The following is a 20,108-nucleotide window of genomic DNA, read 5'->3' on the forward strand; positions in this document are numbered from 1 at the left end:
ATATACTACATTCCTACCATATAGCCATAACCATTAACTGATCAGACTGAAGTAATTTAACCTGTTTTCATGGAAATATTTTCAACTTAAACGTAGCACATTTATGAAATTTGTAATGTGGGCTTATGTGCAGTACCTAGGATTATTTTTATTGTTATATATAGTTAGGGTCAGCATTTACTGAAATATACTGTGCTTTTCTGCAAAGTGCCTCTATATATACAAAACAATTATGTTCAATTATATCAGTTTTTTTTATAATTAAGTAATATACATATTTTACATTAAATTTATAAAACAATGCAAAGCAACAGGATCACAAGTCATAATCAGAGTATAGTTATTGAGTGTATTTGTACTATAGCAATGCTTTTCTGTCCCTGTATGTGTTTTTCTATGAAGGCATTGTACACATCTGTTGAAATTTCTTGAGTTTCCCTTTTGACCAGAGAGTTAAACATGATTAACCCTGAAAATCCTGTTAAAGAATTCAGGAAATATATGATCCAAATGGATGAATGAAATAATTAATTTATTCTGTTTTTGGCTGAAACAAGGTTTCAGACTATGTTAAAAAAAAGATCAAATATCTCACCATATCAAAGGACCACACAATTTAATAGCCCTGGGAGGCTGAAAACAGATAGAAATGAGGAATATAATTACAGCAAAATGGATGGCAAAATGAAAAAATAGATATTTAACAATAAATATTTTATATATTGGTGTTCATATCAAAATTACTAAAATTTAAGGTTTTAGCAATTTGAAGTACCTTTACTGGCTCTATGTATCAAATAAACATTTTTATTAATGATAAATTATTGTAACATTTTTCAACGTTCATTTTCTCTTACTTAATATTATATTTGCAATCTTTACAAGTCCTACAAATTGTTGTAAGTACAAAATAAACTGATGGCTGAACACAATACACTGCTAAGTTTATATAAATGTGTGCAAGTATATTTTTATAACACGTAAATATAAAACCTACACTACAATGCTTGAGTTGGGCTTTTAAGCCAAAGTTTTAGAATGAATTTGATTGTAGACTATTTTCTGAACAACTATGCAATTTCATATAGAACATGCATACTTTAATCAATTTTATTTCTTACAGAAATGCTACGTGGATGTTCAGCTAGAATATTTTCCTGTTGTAGGTACAGGAAATTATTATGCAGTTTTCTTGTTAACCTTTAACTTGCTAATTTGTTTTTATACATGCTAAAAATGGGGTTGATCCACATATTTTATTACAATGAGCAATAGTTGTTTTTGCCTGGTGCAACTGTAAGTGATCCCACCCTCACTCATTTTCTATGTAATATCGTAGAAATTATTTGCAGTATTAATGGAATTTTTCTTTACATTTTGAATTATCTGTGACTGATTCATTATTAAAGACACTGTAATTAAGCCATAAGTAATTTGATGCATAAATAGCACAGAAAAATGTTTAAAAAGCCCCAGTCATTATTCTAGAAATAAATATACCAGGATATTGTGAGTTGCCCAAATGCTCATTTAATAATTAGAAATACTTGTTTTAATGAATATACATACACAAGTATTTAAAAATAGTTCTATGGAGAAATTATATCACTCAAAAAGAAAATTACATGACTGACAAAGATACTTGAACTTCATGGTATATGTCTACCTATTAATAATTTGTTAAATCGCAAAACTTCCTTACTCATAGTAGTGTGAATAAAAACCTGAGACACAAGTTGCAAGTTCATGGTTCTCATTGTGTTTTTTGTGTATCTAAAAACTGGGTGTTTTTGGAATGAAACAGTGTAACCATTCAGTGCTCCATTTTAATGTTTTATGACTTTTCACAGTGGGAGCTCAACACGTTTCCTATGGAAAGTGCTCAGAGATGTTCAAAGTTATGTAACGATATGCTTCAAATACAAACACTTTAGTCAGATTCATCAGAATCACCATATTCTTGACCTTCAACAGGTGGTCTATGACCTTGAAAACAACAGAATAAAATTTATTTTACATTTCCAAATATTAACTAAATCAACTATAATTTTTATAAGAACTAGTAACAATTGCCTTCATTTGTTGTTAATTCCAATCCAAGTTATATGCATATTTTAAACTCCTTCACTGTCATGTTTATGTTTAGATATTTATCTACTAACTTGAATGTTTAAACTGATAACTTCCAAGAAGTTTGAAGGTAAATACCCTTACATTATGGTGGTACAAAATCCAAAACCTACATTAGCAGTGCTCTAGAGACTATAGACCACACAAACAAGTACATTAAATTATAAGCCTTTCTCTATACTACAATTTTATGGCCTGCCTTATAATTTTTTCTTCTTTGACTTCCTTATAAAACATTTGTTTCCTGAAGTGGTTAACCTTATTTTTGGAAAAACATGTAAATATACTTATAAGAAAAAACAAAGTTTTGTATCTACATGTCTTTTTCTTAAGAAAATTATTAAAATTTTCTCTAGGACTAATATTTAGATAATGTAAATCTCACACACTTTTTATACCATGTAATTAATTGAACAAAAGTAACATTTCGTATAAAACTTGAACAGAGTAATGAATGTATGAATAGAGCACATAATAAACCTATCTTTACATAGTGTACTGTTCCTTAAAATCAAAATCTCAAATGAAATAAATAAACGGTGTGAGTGTGTTACAAATTTAACCCTTTACAGACAAGAAGGGTATCTCTGACATTCCTTGATCCTTTTTTCTTCACCAAGTAGAAATAATAAACCAAACTGCATGATATACTTTACCAACACAGAGCTCTTGCTGGATCACACCAATCTAGTGACCCCAAAGTGGTTATCATGGGTTCCACACTGTAACTTTTAACATTATGTATCTTCATGAAATTTTTCAAACTTTCAATAAACATTACAAGTATTTTGTAAACACAAATAATCATAATTTCTGATTACATATTTGTTCCTAGATATAGGGCATCAAAGTGTTGACTACTCTGAATGTAAAGTTATTTCATGTTAAGATTAAAAATACTGTTCTCCATCAAAACATTTTCAAATTTCAGTTGTGCAATGTCTAAATTCTTATAAATATCAAATTTTTCAAATTTGTATTTTATCTACTATTTTCTCTACCTTACCTCTAACATAGGGTTGGTGAATTTGCCTGACCTCATAACCGCCATAAAACTTTAAAAAGTTAAAAAAGTGCAAAATAAAGTGACTGGTACTTTTCTATCCTTTTTTTTACTATTCACCATAAAGCTCCAAAGTAATGCTTTTTAGAATTCATACTTCTAACTTTTTCATACGTATTTCCTGTATTTATTTTATTGTTAGCAACTGAAGTAGAAACTAGCCAAAAATAAGCAATGAATTGCTATTTACATAACACCATAACATGACACTGTCGACAGCAAATAAGCTGATACAATGCATTTACCAGAATGTTTTTACATGTTATTGTAATCCTAGCTCTGAGAACCCAGAGGGAGAGGATTTATCAGTTAGTTTACAGTACAGTGGTTGCAACAAGAATTATTTAAAGTAATAAAAGTGCAAGAAATTTTTATGTTGTGGCTCTGTACTAGATACTCATAAACACTTACCTTTTAGTTTGTTTTTTAAAACATAAAACAATAAATAAAAAATTTATAGAAAAAGAGTGACTTCTAGACTTAAAACATTAAAAAACTGATTTCCACTCATGTGCAAGATAATTTTTTTAAGATGCATTTTAGAAAATCTAAAAGTTATCAAATTACTAAAACCACTAATTTATCTGACTTTCTACCTAACAACTGTGATTTAACTTCATTTTCAGTGACATTACAAGTTTCCCCTTCCAGCCAATTATAAACAATTGTCAGGATTATGCAGTTTGGGATGTGCTCATTCTATTGATTATAAACATGTACTTATAAGTAGACAAGAGATTTCAAAAGAATGGAGTGGGCTGGGCTACTACTGTACATTTGCAAAATATAACAATATCTCAGTAAATCAAAAAGGAACAAAGTTCTTATTTTATATTCAAGTTTGTAAATGTCTTAAATTTGAAGTTTACTTTTTATTTGTTAACCACTACAGACATATAAACTGAGCAACAAAACAAGAAGATATATGACAGGCAAAAAATGAATATTTAGCATTTTGTTTTAAATATTTTCTTTTAAATTAAGAAACTAAAATATAAATAATATTAAAATTTGGATCATAAACTTAAGTTTGTGAAGTCAATTTTATTGACATACAAGGGCAATAAAGTTGTTTAATTAAATTTTGAAAATAAAACAGCATGACATGGATGCTTGGGTGGGGGTGCAAATTTGACAGTCCTGAGGGTTAGCACTCTGGAAACAGTGCAATAAGTGATAAGTGAACAAAATCCCCTTAGTGTGTTTTTTCTTATAGCAAAGCCCCAACAGACTATCTGCTGAGTCCACAGAGGGGAAAGTTCCCTAAATTATTACAAACAAACTGATCCCGATTTATTTAATCCAATGACTGGCAGAAAAAAAAATCTTTAGCTTTACTAATGATAGTTCATGATAATATAGTAACACCATCTGGAAAGTGCCTATATGGTCTTATGAAACACCTCATTTTTACAGAGCCTTTTGCAATGAGTACCAAAAATAATAAAATTAGTTGATAATGTGAAACTGGGTTGAGAGAAGCAGCACACCTGTCTTGGTAACAAAGGGGAATCCAGTGGAAACAAAATGTAAGGGGTCCTGGAAAATAAAGAGACGATACTGTGACAAACTGGACTCGTAAAAATGCAATGTAGTAAAGGCAAGAGATAAAAAACAGAAACCAAATTCTCCCCAAGATCAACAAAATGGCAACTCCAGAAACCCAGAAAAAAACACTCCAGGATAAAAACATGGATAACTCCTGAAAGTACCCCCTTGCCACCTAGAGATGCTAAATAACAAAGGAGCACATGAGGTCAGATTAGTCACCTTGCTGACAACAGTAATACAGGAATTCAGACCCACAAATATCAAGCCTAAATTAGTTTATATATACATACATACACACATCTTTTTTTTTTTGTTTATTTTTATAATTGTAAAGAAATCTACAAGGCAGCATGAAAATCTCAATCCACAATGATACAACACAAACATTCCATCAGACATGTGTTACCAATGTTTTGTGGAGAAAAAAAATGATTGCATTATCTAAATGAGGTGCTTATATACAGTACCAAGATAGAGGGCACATTAACAAGAGTAGAGAATTTTGGAAATTAGATATTGCCAGAGGCATTTAAGTGGGGATGAAAGACCAGAGTATGTATTGTCAGCAGATAGTAAGTATGCTTTGGATGCTTACTATTGGTTGGCTGATTCAAAAGTAATTTCATTTACTTTTCTATAATTTTTGTTCATTGTTCATTTTACAGTAAGTAAAAAAAAAAATATTTGACTTAAATTTTGGTTCTTATTACTGAAAAAAGTTCAATTTTATATATAAAAAGTTTGAAGTTGATTGAAATTCATTAAAATATTTATTTTTGACACTTTGCTGATTGTAGTAGTCACCTCTTTGGTCACAAATTCATAAACAAGACAAAGATTTATCAATGACCTGTAACCTGATATGTCACAATGGTGTCAGGTCAGGCTAGGCAATAATATGTTTATTAAATTTCTTAGTTGAGATCGATTTAAATGTAAAAAATAGTTTCTTTTCAATAAATATGTTGTTACATCTCTACATTGTTTAAATATGACAAAGATACACAATAAATAATAATTTCAATCATATATGAGTCATCAGAATACTTTAAAGTCACCTTCTATGCTCTCTAAACTTAACTAGGCTTATCTAATGTTACCAACATTTAATTTAATTTTAAATGGAAACATTTTCAGAAATAAAGATAATTATAGAAACTATAACAATTCCCCAGGTCTGTGGTTTGTTTCAAAGCCTTCTAAACATCACATTAAATTTCATTGTTCTCTTTCAATTTCTTTTTCTCAAAAATACAAGTTACTTTTAAAATCCATTTCATTCTCTCTTTACATTGATATAAGGTTTATAATTTGCTCTGCTCAATGGTACTTAAACCTATTCTGTATGTATTTTAAAAAGTTTTATTAATATTTCTTCAAATCACATGCTGTGAAGTTATGTGGAAGAGACACTATTCTAATAGTCAGAGAAAGTATGAAGGTTATATGATAAATAAGAGGATTGAAAGTTTCTCGATAATGTATACCTCTATTTCAAGAGAGTCCATAAAGAAATTATAGGTGCATTGTTTATGAAATTTGATAAGGTTTAGTAAATTGCAAAAAGCAAACAAGTACAGAGTTTGTATCTTGAAGAGAACTGTTTGCTATACTTCTTCACTTACTATTCTATATTTTAAGAAAAATAAGTTTTAAACTTATTTGTAAATAGTAATAATGTATATACATATACAATGTATTATAAATGAAATGTGACTGTATTTCACAAAACATTAGTCCATTAAAATGCAGCCAAGACAATCACTTTGTAAAGGTCAATTTTATATTCTTGGATAGAATAACATGAGTACATATGTGCCACCTGATTGCAGTATCTTTACTGTTATCCAAGCACGGATGAAAGGTCAATATTATAAGAATATTAAATACATATAGATGTATTATGTCAAGGTTTAAGCTACAAATTTGTTTTCACGTCATAATCCACAATCAATCTAGAATGAAAAAAACCATTTTATATTTATTTTCTAATTTTGTATGGTGATTATGAGGTCAGTCAAGTTTAGCAAACCTATACAGATATGCAATAATAAAAATAATTGACTTTGCATGTCAAATTTGATACTTTTTTTTTCCATAAGAGTATTTCTAATCTTAAAATCAAAATCACTTTGTATATTGGATGGTCAACATTCAATAAAAAAAAGTTCCAAGAAATATGTTATTTAAAAAATCTTGAAACTGATGAAAAAAATCCAATAGTTTGTATATGAAAGCCTTGTAATACTAACTGATAACAAGAAGTTTCATGAAGTTACAGTTACTAATTTATAAGTTATAGCATGAAAACTATAACAAGCACAAAATGGTTATGAGTTTGGTCCCTGGGACTAAGTACATGGTGAGAAAGTTAATTGATAAATTATATTACCTAAGAGCAGTGATTATATTGGTTAATATCCTTTAATTAATGAAAAACTGAATTAAATCAATTAACCAAAATTCCTATTATAGTGATTATCATAAAAGTAAACACCTAATTAATATCAGTATTTCAAATTATTCCTGTTTTTGGTTATTCTAACAATAAATTCATCAAAATTATGATTAAATCTATTGATGATAATAATCAAGTGATCAAAATTACAGTTTTCAATTATTACTATTTTTTATTATTCCAACTATTCAAGTAATCAATATATTGCCAATAAACTATCTCATACTATATTTGTTATGACAAAGCTACTAAAGCAATCTGCCTCTGTAATAAATTTCTAAGTTTTGACTCTCCAATAGTATTTAAACTTTTCCCGTAAAGTGAACTGGCTGGCAGCATCTGCCTCTTTCCTCCTATTCTTCTTGTTGCTGAATTGCTGACCACCAGCTGTTTTATTTTTACTTATATGTACCATTGTTTGATGTTTGAGGAACACTGCACTAATCAGTTAAATGAATGTAACTGATGAGAAAATACCACTTATCATTCAACTCTACTCATTTTGTTGACATTCACTTACAAAGTGTATGTTCTGCTGGAGATTTTATAGTTTGTAACATGTGATACCTCTTCACCGTTAATGCAAACAGTAAAGAACTAGTATAGATATACTCATATACAATCTGCTCCTGAGAAGAATTTCTAATGACATTAAGATAATATAAATTGCTTTGAAACAACATTAATTATTTGCATTAATTAAGTTCTTTTACTATAGAGAAATGACTGGGTATTTAACAAATAAATCAACCAATAATATCCTTAAAAAACAAGAAATCTGTTAACTTGTGTTTGAAAACATGACAAGAAAGTGTGGTAATGAAAGTTACCTTTTCAAAAACATTAGTAAGTCTACATATATATATTTCATTTGTTGGAAGTAACAAACATGATTAATAATCTTACCAGTCTTTAAGTTATATGAATTCAAAAGGGCAGCACATTCAACATTCTTGGACAAATCAAATGGGGTTTTTCCTTCCTTATTGACCATAAATGGTGCGGCATCTGTAATAGTTATATTCATCAAGTCAGAAGATGTTGCTATTTAGACATCCTACAAAATAAAATCTGTATACTATTCATAAATAATTAAAATACTCTTATGTAATATATACATACACACATTTAGATACATACATACAAGTTAATTTTTTTGTATACGATGAAAAAATTTCTAAAATGATAAATTATAGAAATCTCCTCATTGTATATAAAAATTTTAATCCTGTATGTATGTGTGTGTGTATATATGTATAGAATTATGTACAGTATTTTTATTATTTAATTGAATACCCTCTCTCTCTCTCTATATATATATATATAATACATACAGACACACACACACATATTCAGATACATACACATAGGATTAACATTTTTTGTATACAAGCAGGAGATTTTTAAAATGATAATTTATAAAATTTCTCTATTCACCAAACAACTAAACATTGAAAATGTTTTTATTAGTACCCTTGAGATGCTGGTAAGTAACTGTGACTATACAAATTGATTATTTCTTCTCATAAGCATCACTGAAAATGGCAGAAAAACCCCAAAGCTGCAAGATCTATGCTAGATTGACAACACTGTGTTCTGCCACCTCATGTGCAACAATCTTGACCATTTGCTGTATACACTCTCATATCCTCATTTTGTGTGTGAAAACAAACTTGCACCACACACTCTTTCATCCTCATCATGTGTGTGATAATCAGCATGTCCTATACAATGTCAAAATGTTCGAAAACCAGTCCAACACATTATGAATCTCGAATACACGTTCAAATAATTTTATAAATTATTTCCAAAAAATGTATTAGCATTATTTCTAATACAGAAATTCTTGACTAAGACAGTACCAAAACTGAACATCAGGAACAATGTTTGTTCTCCAATGCAAAATGACACAGTCTGTAAAAAAGAACTTAAATATGAATTATTATTGTCAAGATGAAGTTCATAACAATATACAGAAGAACAACTAGGCATTTTTTTCAACAACATTTATCAATAAATATATGTGGATCTAAGAACAAGGACTTAAAAATACCAAAATTCATGATCCCAATTAAAACATAAATGTATTCAAACCTACACTCAACAGTAAATTATGCCTACTTTAATAAATGAAGAACTCACAAATGAAACATTTCTACATTACTCATACTACAATCAACAGAATTATAATTTGGATTCTCAGTACTCTAATGCAAGTTAGATTAACAACACAATGAACTAGAGTGAAATCATAACTTAATACTAGTAAAAAACTCACCATTATCAAGAAGAAGTTTAACAATATTATCACTACCTCTCCAAGATGCTGAATGAAGTGGGGTGTCTCCTAATTTGTTCTAAGAAAAGAAAACGTAAAGAAATATCAGTTACGAACACTTTTGTCTTGTATAAATATCCAGTTTAATTAATTATGTAACACTGTTATTTGTATTTATAAGTGGTTATTTTGCTTCTCACAATATTTAATGTTAAGCATAAAGCTTCTTGTTTTTAACATCACAAGTAAGTAAAAAAGGAACACTACATCAAGTTTAGATTAAATTTGGTTTTAGTATCTTATAATTTATTTATGAACAGCTTGTATGATAATCTGAAATGTTATTCAACACTTTCACTTCATGGCACAATTGGGGGATAGATCATCAATATTTTTCTATAATTTTGAAAAATATTTTGGACATTGCTTTCATTAAAGTAAAAAATGCTTTAAAACTGTTATGTTGACTATTTAGTTAGAATTCAATACATGATTTTTCAAATCTTGCTATGCCTAAAGTTGAAAAATATATGACTGGAGGAATTTTTATGTCTTTTAATTGCCTTATGCATTATATTTAAATCTGCTCGAGTTCCATGTCCCAAATTCACTGTTAAATAATAAACACAGCCAGCAAAACAGCTTCTGCAAGTTAAAAAAAGCAGTTAACCAAAATGTCCTGTCATACTGGTTTACATTGAATTTGTTCTTCCACTTAGGCTAAGAGATGTAATCTGTCTACCATTTTGGATGGTGTTTCCTTTATCACTAAAACTCTTTGTACCAAACTTGTTCACTCATAAGTTTTCAATAATAAAGTTACAATTTTTCCTATTATCTTTGGAATCCACATTCAAATCTGAAGGATGACATTTCACAAAAAATAACAGTATCATTTAATACAATGCCCAAAGCATCTTCACATCATGTGACATTAGAGAGGTCACAAACAGCCATGAGCATGAGATGCAGGTCATGAAAAAAACCAAAATTTACAAATATCACAAGAAAATTAACTATAAATTATTAATTTTTTTATATTTGATTTACTTGTTGTACACTTTAATTTATAAAATAGTAATTATGAAACTCTAGCTTATTTATAAATTATTTCACTTAAATGTTTTAGTGATTTAAATAATTTATTAGCGAATATAACTGTCAATAAGTTCCAGTTTTGTGTGTATTTTGAAGTAAGATGAACTAGTAATTGCTTTCTTTATGTCATAGAAGAGACCAATATAACATTCATGATTTTTTTTAATACATGAATGAATTTGAATTTTTTTTATTTAGAAAATTATTCATGTAAGAAGCATTTTATAGTTTAAAGAATATATTATGTAACAAAAATGTTTTAGTTAGAAGTAAAGCCTTTTCTACTATGAAAAAAAAAACTAAAATCAATTCAAAAAAAGGAAGCATTTTGCAAGTTATAGTCCAGATTCTTCCCAACAGTGCTTTCACCTATACAAGGTGTTTACTGATTATGTATGGTATTGTAGAGTGCTTTTGTATGAATCAATTGCAAGTTTATAGCATCATATTTAGCTGTTACATAAAAATTAATTTTTTTTTAAAACATATAATGGGGAAGCACTGCTTCTCTTGCCTTCATGGACCACATGCCTTTGATCACTAAGTACATAACATAGATGTAACATTAATACATCTTAAGATCCATCATAATGAAATATTCAAAAATTAAACAATTTATTTTCCTGATTCATTTTGTAATTAGAACTTGAATATTGTGTTTGCCCAAATATAATGTACACTTTTTTTTTCCAAATAACTCTTGAAAAATGACAACTCATTATATTTGTGTGTGTTCAATTTTGATTGGTATTTCACTAGAAGCTATCACTGAAAATCATTAAAGATTTCATAAAATGTTGCATATCCAATGCAATGTACGGGGTGGATGATGACATGCTGTGAGAATCAGAAAGGGTGAAGCAAAGATTCAAGGAAGCAAATCTGATGAATGCAATGGTAGTAAAAAGTTTTAGTGATGATGAAAATTTATGTTTATCATGTAGAAACTATTCAATACATTTTGTAAAATTAACACCTAAAATTTTTTTCAGTGTAAAATTTCCAAAAATATTTAATACATTGATAGGTGTTTAATGTATTTAGAAACTCTTTAATACATTTTGTATAATTGTGTACAAAAAACAAATTATTTTTAGCCTTTCAAAATTGGATGTGCATTCTATTCATGAAAATACAGTACGTACAAGGAATTGCAAAGAAAAAAGTCTGTATGAACAACTAAGTAATTTTTTTCATGTTTATTTCATTTCCATATCTAAAATAACTCTGTTCATTAATTTTTTGTTCTGAGCAAATATTATTTTAAATCTTGTACCTAAAGCTTGAACTGAAATACTACTTGACATCTGTAACTAAATGTTAAGTGTGAGAACACAAACTCGTTAGTAGAAATTAAATACTTTTACCTTAAAGATGGTTTACAGAATGAATGCTATTTTTGGGGCATTATGAAATATTAATCAATTCTTGAAAATATGATTTACTCTAGTAAATGATAATTTTTTTTCACACCTGAACATTGATTTGTACAGATGGTACTCTAAGAATCTCTTGCACACAGTCCTTATGCCCACCGTGTGCAGCCCAGTGTAAGGGGGTACAACCAGCTTTATCTAACCCATTTACTGAAATCTAATAGGAATGAAAAACAATCATATAAAAATTGAGCCAAAAATCACTGCAGTTCATTACGATCTACTAACACTCCTGAAAAGAGCTTTAGTATTTTGTGTTTCTAAAATTAATATTTAATTCACTGTAAAAGTGAAATCGATAACTAGCATCCAGACAACTTTTTGAAAGGGCTACTGTTGAAATTTAATATTTCTATTTCATTTTGGATTTTTTTACTATTCAGTTTCTACAAGTTTTTTTCAAATTTTTTAACATAAAAAAAGTAATATGAACAAAAATTTCAAAATAAAATAAGCTATAGCATTTTAATACTCTCCATCAATAGAATATTGTGTGGTTAAAATATTTCACTTAACATCTGTAAAAGTAACCATATAAATTCTTGTTTGTTTGAGAGGTTCAAACAAATTGACACTTAATTTTCAACTGAAAGACCAGATGGAAGACAACTAGTCAACAGCATCAACTGCTAAGTCTTGGGCTACTCTAATAGAACAGTGGGATTTGACAATCACTCTTCTAATTGACTAACAGCCCTGAAGTGGAAAGTACATTTTTGTAGCAGTAAAATGTAAACTATGAACATTCAGGTTCACAGTCTGCCATATTACTCATTAAGTCATACCATGCCAATTTTTATTTAAGTAAATGTTATCACTGATGACAAAAAAAATCTATAAGTATGATGTATGTTGTACTATAATTTCTTAAATTACAAAGAAACAGTGAATCCATTCTATAAAGCAATTTTTTTTTCTTAGAATGATATCACTTTAGTGTTATCAATAAAAAAAAAAGGTAAGGTGACACAGAGCAAACACTAACCTTTGCACAGGTAACATACATACTTTATTAGCAAGACAATCTAGGAGAAAGCTAAAATTTCCACGTTTGGCAGCTTCATGCAAAGGATGAAAAATTTCTTCTGTATTATCTTCAACTATATAAAATATAAAGTATAAAGGCATTTAATTAAAACACTAAAACACTGTTGGTATTCAAAACAATATACAAGATTTGCATTATTGAAACTGATGTGAATATAACTGCTTCTTTTATGATTTTTTCTTAGAAACTTAAGTTCTATTTGCAGTGAAAATTTGTATTGGACCAGTTGAAAATCACTTAAATGAGATTATTATTAGTCTTATTGTAATGTGATATGAAACATAAAACCATAAAGGGGCAATGTTTTGCCAGCTCTGGTCTTAGATACCACACAGTTCCATTTATGTAAAATCATCTCTCGATCTTAAACATTGTAACCCAGCATCTCCCTCCCATAATGACTTGATATTGAACAAAGCAAATTCTGTACAGAAAATTAAACATGTTAAAATTATATATTCTTTCAACTGCAATTTTGCAATAACAATAATAAATGGAAATCATTAAAATTAACATCAACCATATGAAGATGTCCATTATGCCCTTTAGTCTACAAATAAATTAGAAACATATGTTCACAAATATAATACACCTATTGTGAGTTACTTTTAGGATGATAGAGAAAACTAATGACAATAACAATACAATACTTTACCGGGTAAGATAAAAAATACCAGTTTGGATTAATTACTTACATTTTTGTTAAAGATCCAAACAGGCATTACAATTGTCCTTATGCTCAATTCAAATACAAATCTCAATGTAAATTATATAAATATATTTTCAGCATCATGATCATCTAAAATAAATTATACTACTTAAATTAATCCTTGAAATTAATGTTTTTTTGGCAAAAACCTGTATATATATCTATCTTTCTTGTACACTAAAACACTTACAATTTTTTTAATATGCTAAAATGTAACTGTATGAATTTTCCCACTTCTATAAACTGTTCAGTAATTGCCAGTAATATTAAAGAGTACTACAACTTAAAAAATACTCACTGTAATTACTGGGTATCAATCCTACCTTCCCATCACAACTTGCCTTCCACCAGTTAGGGTTTGTGATCATATCCAGGATGTATAAAATATCACCTTCTTCAAAAGATAACTCATCTGGCTAGAACAGAAAATTTTGCTTCAGAAAAAGTCAACAGACTCATATACAACTCATATGCTCAGTTTCTTAAATTTCACAAATAATACAGCTATAGTTAATTAATTACTGTAGTATTTTCATGCTAGTCATAACAACATAAACAAATTTACTTTACTGCAACACAAATAGAATAAAACTTCCCTGTTACTACTACAATACAGTTAAAATACAATTATATTTCTCATGAATGTAAGGTTACTTGTTACACAGCATACTGAGATGACTATATTCTCACCTCAATGCAATAGTATCATCTAGACTTACCTGCTGAGCAGAATAGTGATACCGTGCACGTACAACTTTCACTTGGCCTACAAAGAATAAATGAGCAGATAAAAGAGATCAAAGATATTAAACAGGCTATCATTATTCCATTACATGTGTATTACAGAACAAAGAAATAGATATTTAACACGGTTGCTTAAAGCTGCAGATGCACCTCCTTTGTATATTCAACTAATGTATCTCTACAATCAGAATGACAAAAATAATAAGTTTATTAATATTTTAGCTGAAACTATTTTCATAAAAAAGTAATCATAGAGGATAAAATAGATGCAACCCACAGAATATACATCTCAAGAACTGCATCACGATGTTTAGGTCAACAGGCATAGGTTATACAGCACAAGCCTTAAGTGCACTATGTTGGACAGTCTCAGTTATTATACTGTAGTTTCAATTAGAACTCTACTGAAAATATGTTTTTCTCAAACTATGATTAGTATAATGAAAGACAATGCATTAGTTTATTTTATGATCACACACAAGATTGTGCTTTAATTTTTTTTAACTTGGAAAATATACTTAGTAACTTAAATATCATTTAATTAAAATTCAGAACTTTCTATGATTTCAGGAACACTTAGTATTGATAAAATAATTTTCTACAGTTATGTGCACAGCACAGTGTAAAAGTGTTAAAGTCAAAAATTAGATTTCAGGCTATTTTCAAAAAACAATGGAAGGTAAAACATTGGTGAAACATCAAAGTTTTATTAATCTTCATATTTAATGCAACAGAAACTCAATTGAAGTGCTTGAGTTCAGCAAACAGTTAAGATTTTCTACGTCCCCTTTTGGTTTAATAACTGCAGACAGTCTTTCACACATTGTTGCAGTGTCCTTTGGGATTTTACTCCAAATGTTGCTAATACGCTTCCATAAAGTTTGTTTGGAAGTAACTTTTGATTTGTCAAGTTTTTGAACAATCAAATCCCAAATTTGCCTAACTGGGTTGAGATTAGTGCTTTGTGGAGGCCACTGCATCATTTAAATAACTCCAGCACTTTCCTTCTTAGCTAAGTAATTTCTGCATAGGTAAGATAAGTATTTGGGATCATTATCTTCTTGATAGTAGAATCCTTTACCAATAATACACAAACCATTAAGTATACCATGATCAGTATCTGATCCATTATTCCATTTATTTTGCAAATATCTCCTTTCAACCTCAGCAGAAAAACATCCCCAACCCATTACACTGCTCTCCCCATGCTTTATGGTAAATACTATGCATTGGAATAAGTGTCTTTCACCCTTTCCTTCTGCCAGACATACAACCTATACTTTGAACCAAATATTCCTGTCCATGATACCTTTTCCACTCAACAGTACATTTTTGTACTTTTTAGTAAATTTCAGTTTGTTGACAGCATTTAGATATAGACGTAAAAGTTTTTTTAAATTGTTACACAACCAAATATTCCATTCTTATTTAGTCTTCTCAATATTATAGTTCTGGTCACTTTTCTATCATTTGGTACATACTGTTTATCTTATGCTTCAGATCAGTGGCAGTCTTCCTTCTGCCTCAAAGGCTCCATAAACAAAGGTTCTTAACATCAGTATCATTGAGCTTAAGTATTCTGCCTCTTTCTTTCCTATTTTCAAATTTACCTGTCCTGATCTCTTTATTCAGGTTGTTTCTGACAATGTTTGGAGAGTATTTCAAGTCTACAGCAATTTGTCAGAGAGTCCAACCAACATCATGTAAAGTTTTTATGTAAACTGTCTGCTCTACTGGTGATTATCTATGTCTTTTGGGCAATGGCATGAAACAAAACTTAATATACAAGATTAATTGCTGTTTTTCTCAACATTTATTTGTGGAGTGCCATTACATTGATTTATATAAATATATACTGGTATCATATGCTAACTCTTTTCCTAGCTTCTTTCTAATAAAGTTAAGACACTGCTTGGGGTACTATGACAGTCATTTCAGATCATAACTTTGATTAATACGTTCATTCAAGCAAAGTCGTTATAATTAGCTCTTGGGAATTCTAACAAATGATAAGTATTTTCACCCTGACTCATTCAGTTGTCAACAGGGATCGGTTAACTATCACCAATGTTAAAATTTACATAATAGCATTTAGCATAAAATTTACATTTACTTTAATAGCATGGAAGAATTAGTTTCATAAAATAAAAAGAATGACAAAATATTCTTTTCTCATAACACTTTTGCACAGATAAAAATTAGTGGTGTATACTCTCCAGAGTTACTGAATTTTGGCAAAAAGTTCATTAGAAACTAATATTTTATCTTGAATTCTATGATATTTTTTGTTAGGTTTACAAATTATAAAATTTTAGTCAACAAAGTAACAGCCAAAAAAATTAAATTTTTATGGAAACCACAGCCTCCAATACTGTCAGAGAAATATTTTGAGGTTGGTACATTGCCTTAAATAAGACATTTATGGAACCACAATTGAAATGACGTTACCATCACTAATGTTGTCTTTATAATTTTCAAAAGCCAAGTTAAGGTTTTCTTTATATATATATATTCTATCATTTATGTTCCTTATTGGAATGTCTTTGAGAATGACACTGATAGTCATAAGATAAACTTAGTAGTTAACATTTTTACACCCTTCTGTAATATTTTGGTTTCAATTTGTTAAAGTTAACATTTATTTATCACGAAACTTTCTTGACTCAGGGTCTGTCTACTTGAAACAATTTAAAAGCCACACTAAAACTGCTAATCACCATATTACAAGTTATATAAAATTTGTATCTATTACTGACCTGGCTTTGGAGCAGGTTTTGGGGGGGGTGGAGCAGCTTGAAGTAACTTGGCCATTTAAAGGTAAAACTTTTATGATACACTTTGGAGAATTCAGTTGTGGCTGAAAAATACACAGATAACAGATGTAAAACAAGGTTACTGGCATTTATACTTAAGAGTGATTATATCTATAAGTTTGTTTTTTATAACAGATCCATAAAGTAGATTATAAAATTACAAGTCTGCAAAACCATGTTGTAAATATACTCTTCAAAAAAAGAAACACAAAAGGGATATTTTTGTTATTTTAAAGAGAAATATATGTAATAACGTTACAAGCTCAGAGTATGTGATGTTACACGTGTTAAGGCACTGATTGTCAGACCAAAATGACAATAAAAGTTGTGCACTTTGAAAACAGAGGAAAACATCGGATTTTTCGCCAAAACGCATGCGTGTCCAATAACTTTGTTTGAGAGATCTGCATGTTCTGCAAGTGCAACATGTGCAAAATCCTATAAAAGTGACAGGTTTTCAGTTTCCATAGCTCAGTGTCGGTGTTAAGCCACCGACACGCAATACAGTTACGCCAAGACTGACTGAAGCACAATGCAACAATGCTATTGGTCGCTTGGAAGCAGGCAAATCTCGATCAGATGTTGCCAGAGCTGTGAATGTCCACCCAAGCACCATCACAAGGCTATGGAATCATCACCAACAACATGGATCAACTCGTGACCGTCCACAATCTGGCAGACCTCGTGTGACCACGCCCGCACAAGATCGCAACATCCGGTTATATCACCTTCTTTTTTGAAGAGTATATTTAGTTATGATTACTCATTTGATATGTATGTCTACATAATAGGTGTTTATATGCTACACCATAAAATATTTTACTGCAAAAAAAAGTAATTTTTCTGGCTTAGAAAATTAACAAAATTGACACATAACTCTTTACAAACAAGTCTTACTAATTCTTCTGTGAGAAAACTGAAAATTTTATTTCAAAGCTTCATGAGGATTTTCCATTAATTTTGTAATGTACAATTTGTTTATTCTTTTATTGGTAAGATTAGACCATAAACATGGTCTGACTCATTTTTATTTCCTTGCAGTGAATAAGGTATATAAAACAAAGCTGAAATCTTTTTCTGAGGCTAATCCTACCAGGCCTTAAGGCATAACAAAACTAAAGAGTAATGCTTATTTTTGAGACAACAATACAGTTGGGAATTTGTTTTATTAAAACAAATAAGCCAGCTGTTATAAAAATACTGTCCAAATAGTATGGACATGTAAAGAAAAAATATTTCAGAGAAGAATGTATGGATGGTTAATATCAATCATTCAAAAATAACATAAACAAGAGAGTATGAATGACATTTGCATCACATATACAAACATATAGTGTGGTAGGATGTTAACAAACACCAGAATAAATTAAATTCAATTGTGATTGAATAGCCATATGTGCGTGTATATTGCAAAATGTCAATTCTTGCCTGTGCAACTGTAATAAAGCTAACATCAATGGGTAATGATAATATTACTGAAACTAGAGTTATGACTTTTTTTAAATTATTACTAGTGGTTAACAATAATTATAAAGTAATTCTGTATCATTTATACAAAATAAGCTATGTCTGTTAACAGTAACAAAATATGACAGGTTTACTTGTAATAGAAATTTTAAATTTCTGATTATGTAAAATGGTTTTATCTATTTAACCAACTGCAATTAGTGACTAACTAGAGGTTAAAGAGCTGGTAATATTAAAAGGTGAAAACATAAAGTAAGCAAAACAGCATGGAATTTCACCACTGTTATCCTTGCATCTTTGAGTCACAAAGTAAAAAAAACGTCCATGTTGAAATTAATGGAACTGTGCATTGAATTATTCTGGGATGGCCCTTAAAAAGCACAAATGGATGAAAGTCAGCATTAAAATAAAAAAAAGAACAAAAAATCATTTCACACTTGTTCTGTTTGATATTACAGGAAAACAACAACACTGAAGTTGAGTATTGTAGTAGAAAAATGGAATAATTTAGTAACGCACAGAAAAAGACATTTACTGATTTAGTGTTGAACTTGAAAATGTATGCTTATTGAGAGTCTTTTATGTTACATAAGACTATATTTGAAAATAATTTTATGTGATTATTGTATGTGTCACTTAGTGCCATTTTAATAGGTTCCTTTCTTACTACCCAGATAACTGATATGGTAAGTTACTGTCAATATCATAAATGATTAGTTATTGCCTGAAATGAGCCAAAAGTATCGTTACTGTATTTTAGTTTCATACTGATTTTCAGAAATTTGATCTACAATTTCAAATGTTATCTGAAACTGCCTATTCTACTTTAACTTAGTAATAGTTTGCATTTTGTTTCTAAGAGTAACACTAACACCATAAGACCACTAAAATAACATGAAAAGGTAAATCTCTGACATCGCATTCTTCAACATACATAGTTAGATTTTACCACAGACGGTAAATAGAAATTAGTTTAGATTAAACTGCAGTCCGTACCAAATGAATTTGTTTAGACTTGTAAAAGTAATTCATAACAGATTTTTTCTTAACAGGAATTATAAAAGCGAAAATTACGTACGTCTGTGCAAGACTGTTTTTAAAACTTGAACCTACACTTTTAATTTATATTTAAAGTTATGACGTAAATTTCCAAAAGCTAATATTTTCTCCCCAGAAATCTGAAATAAATGAAACTATTCAAATCCTTGAATATGTTATTTCCGACAAAACCACACTAAGCGACATCTATAAATTTAGAATTACAATCTTTCAGATTTTAAATCTTAATTTATCAATTACAGATAAAAAGGGTA

At 29.2% G+C, this 20,108-nt stretch overlaps 1 protein-coding gene across 5 annotated transcripts in view; it reads right to left on the minus strand.

The window, feature by feature from the left end:
- LOC143249070 (osteoclast-stimulating factor 1-like) overlaps positions 1-20,044 on the minus strand; it is a 28,031-nt gene extending 7,987 nt beyond the window's left edge. The window contains exons 1-9 of one of the 5 annotated variants that reach the window (XM_076498276.1): positions 19,874-20,044; positions 17,272-17,372; positions 14,491-14,537; positions 14,070-14,187; positions 13,023-13,114; positions 12,052-12,171; positions 9,481-9,559; positions 8,109-8,210; positions 605-1,986 (exon numbers count right to left, since the gene is read on the minus strand). In XM_076498276.1, the coding sequence (XP_076354391.1) occupies positions 1,931-1,986; positions 8,109-8,210; positions 9,481-9,559; positions 12,052-12,171; positions 13,023-13,114; positions 14,070-14,187; positions 14,491-14,537; positions 17,272-17,326 (669 nt within the window). In that variant the 5' untranslated portion in view covers positions 17,327-17,372; positions 19,874-20,044 and the 3' untranslated portion in view covers positions 605-1,930. Of the gene's footprint in view, positions 1-604; positions 1,987-8,108; positions 8,211-9,480; positions 9,560-12,051; positions 12,172-13,022; positions 13,115-14,069; positions 14,188-14,490; positions 14,538-17,271; positions 17,373-19,729; positions 19,749-19,791 lie in introns of those variants that run through there. The other 4 variants (XM_076498274.1, XM_076498277.1, XM_076498278.1 and 1 more) reach the window with 4 other exon arrangements.
- Positions 20,045-20,108: the final 64 nt, after the last annotated feature.

The sequence above is a fragment of the Tachypleus tridentatus genome, chromosome 4 (genome assembly GCF_004210375.1).
Source record: "Tachypleus tridentatus isolate NWPU-2018 chromosome 4, ASM421037v1, whole genome shotgun sequence".
NCBI lineage: Eukaryota > Metazoa > Arthropoda > Merostomata > Xiphosura > Limulidae > Tachypleus > Tachypleus tridentatus.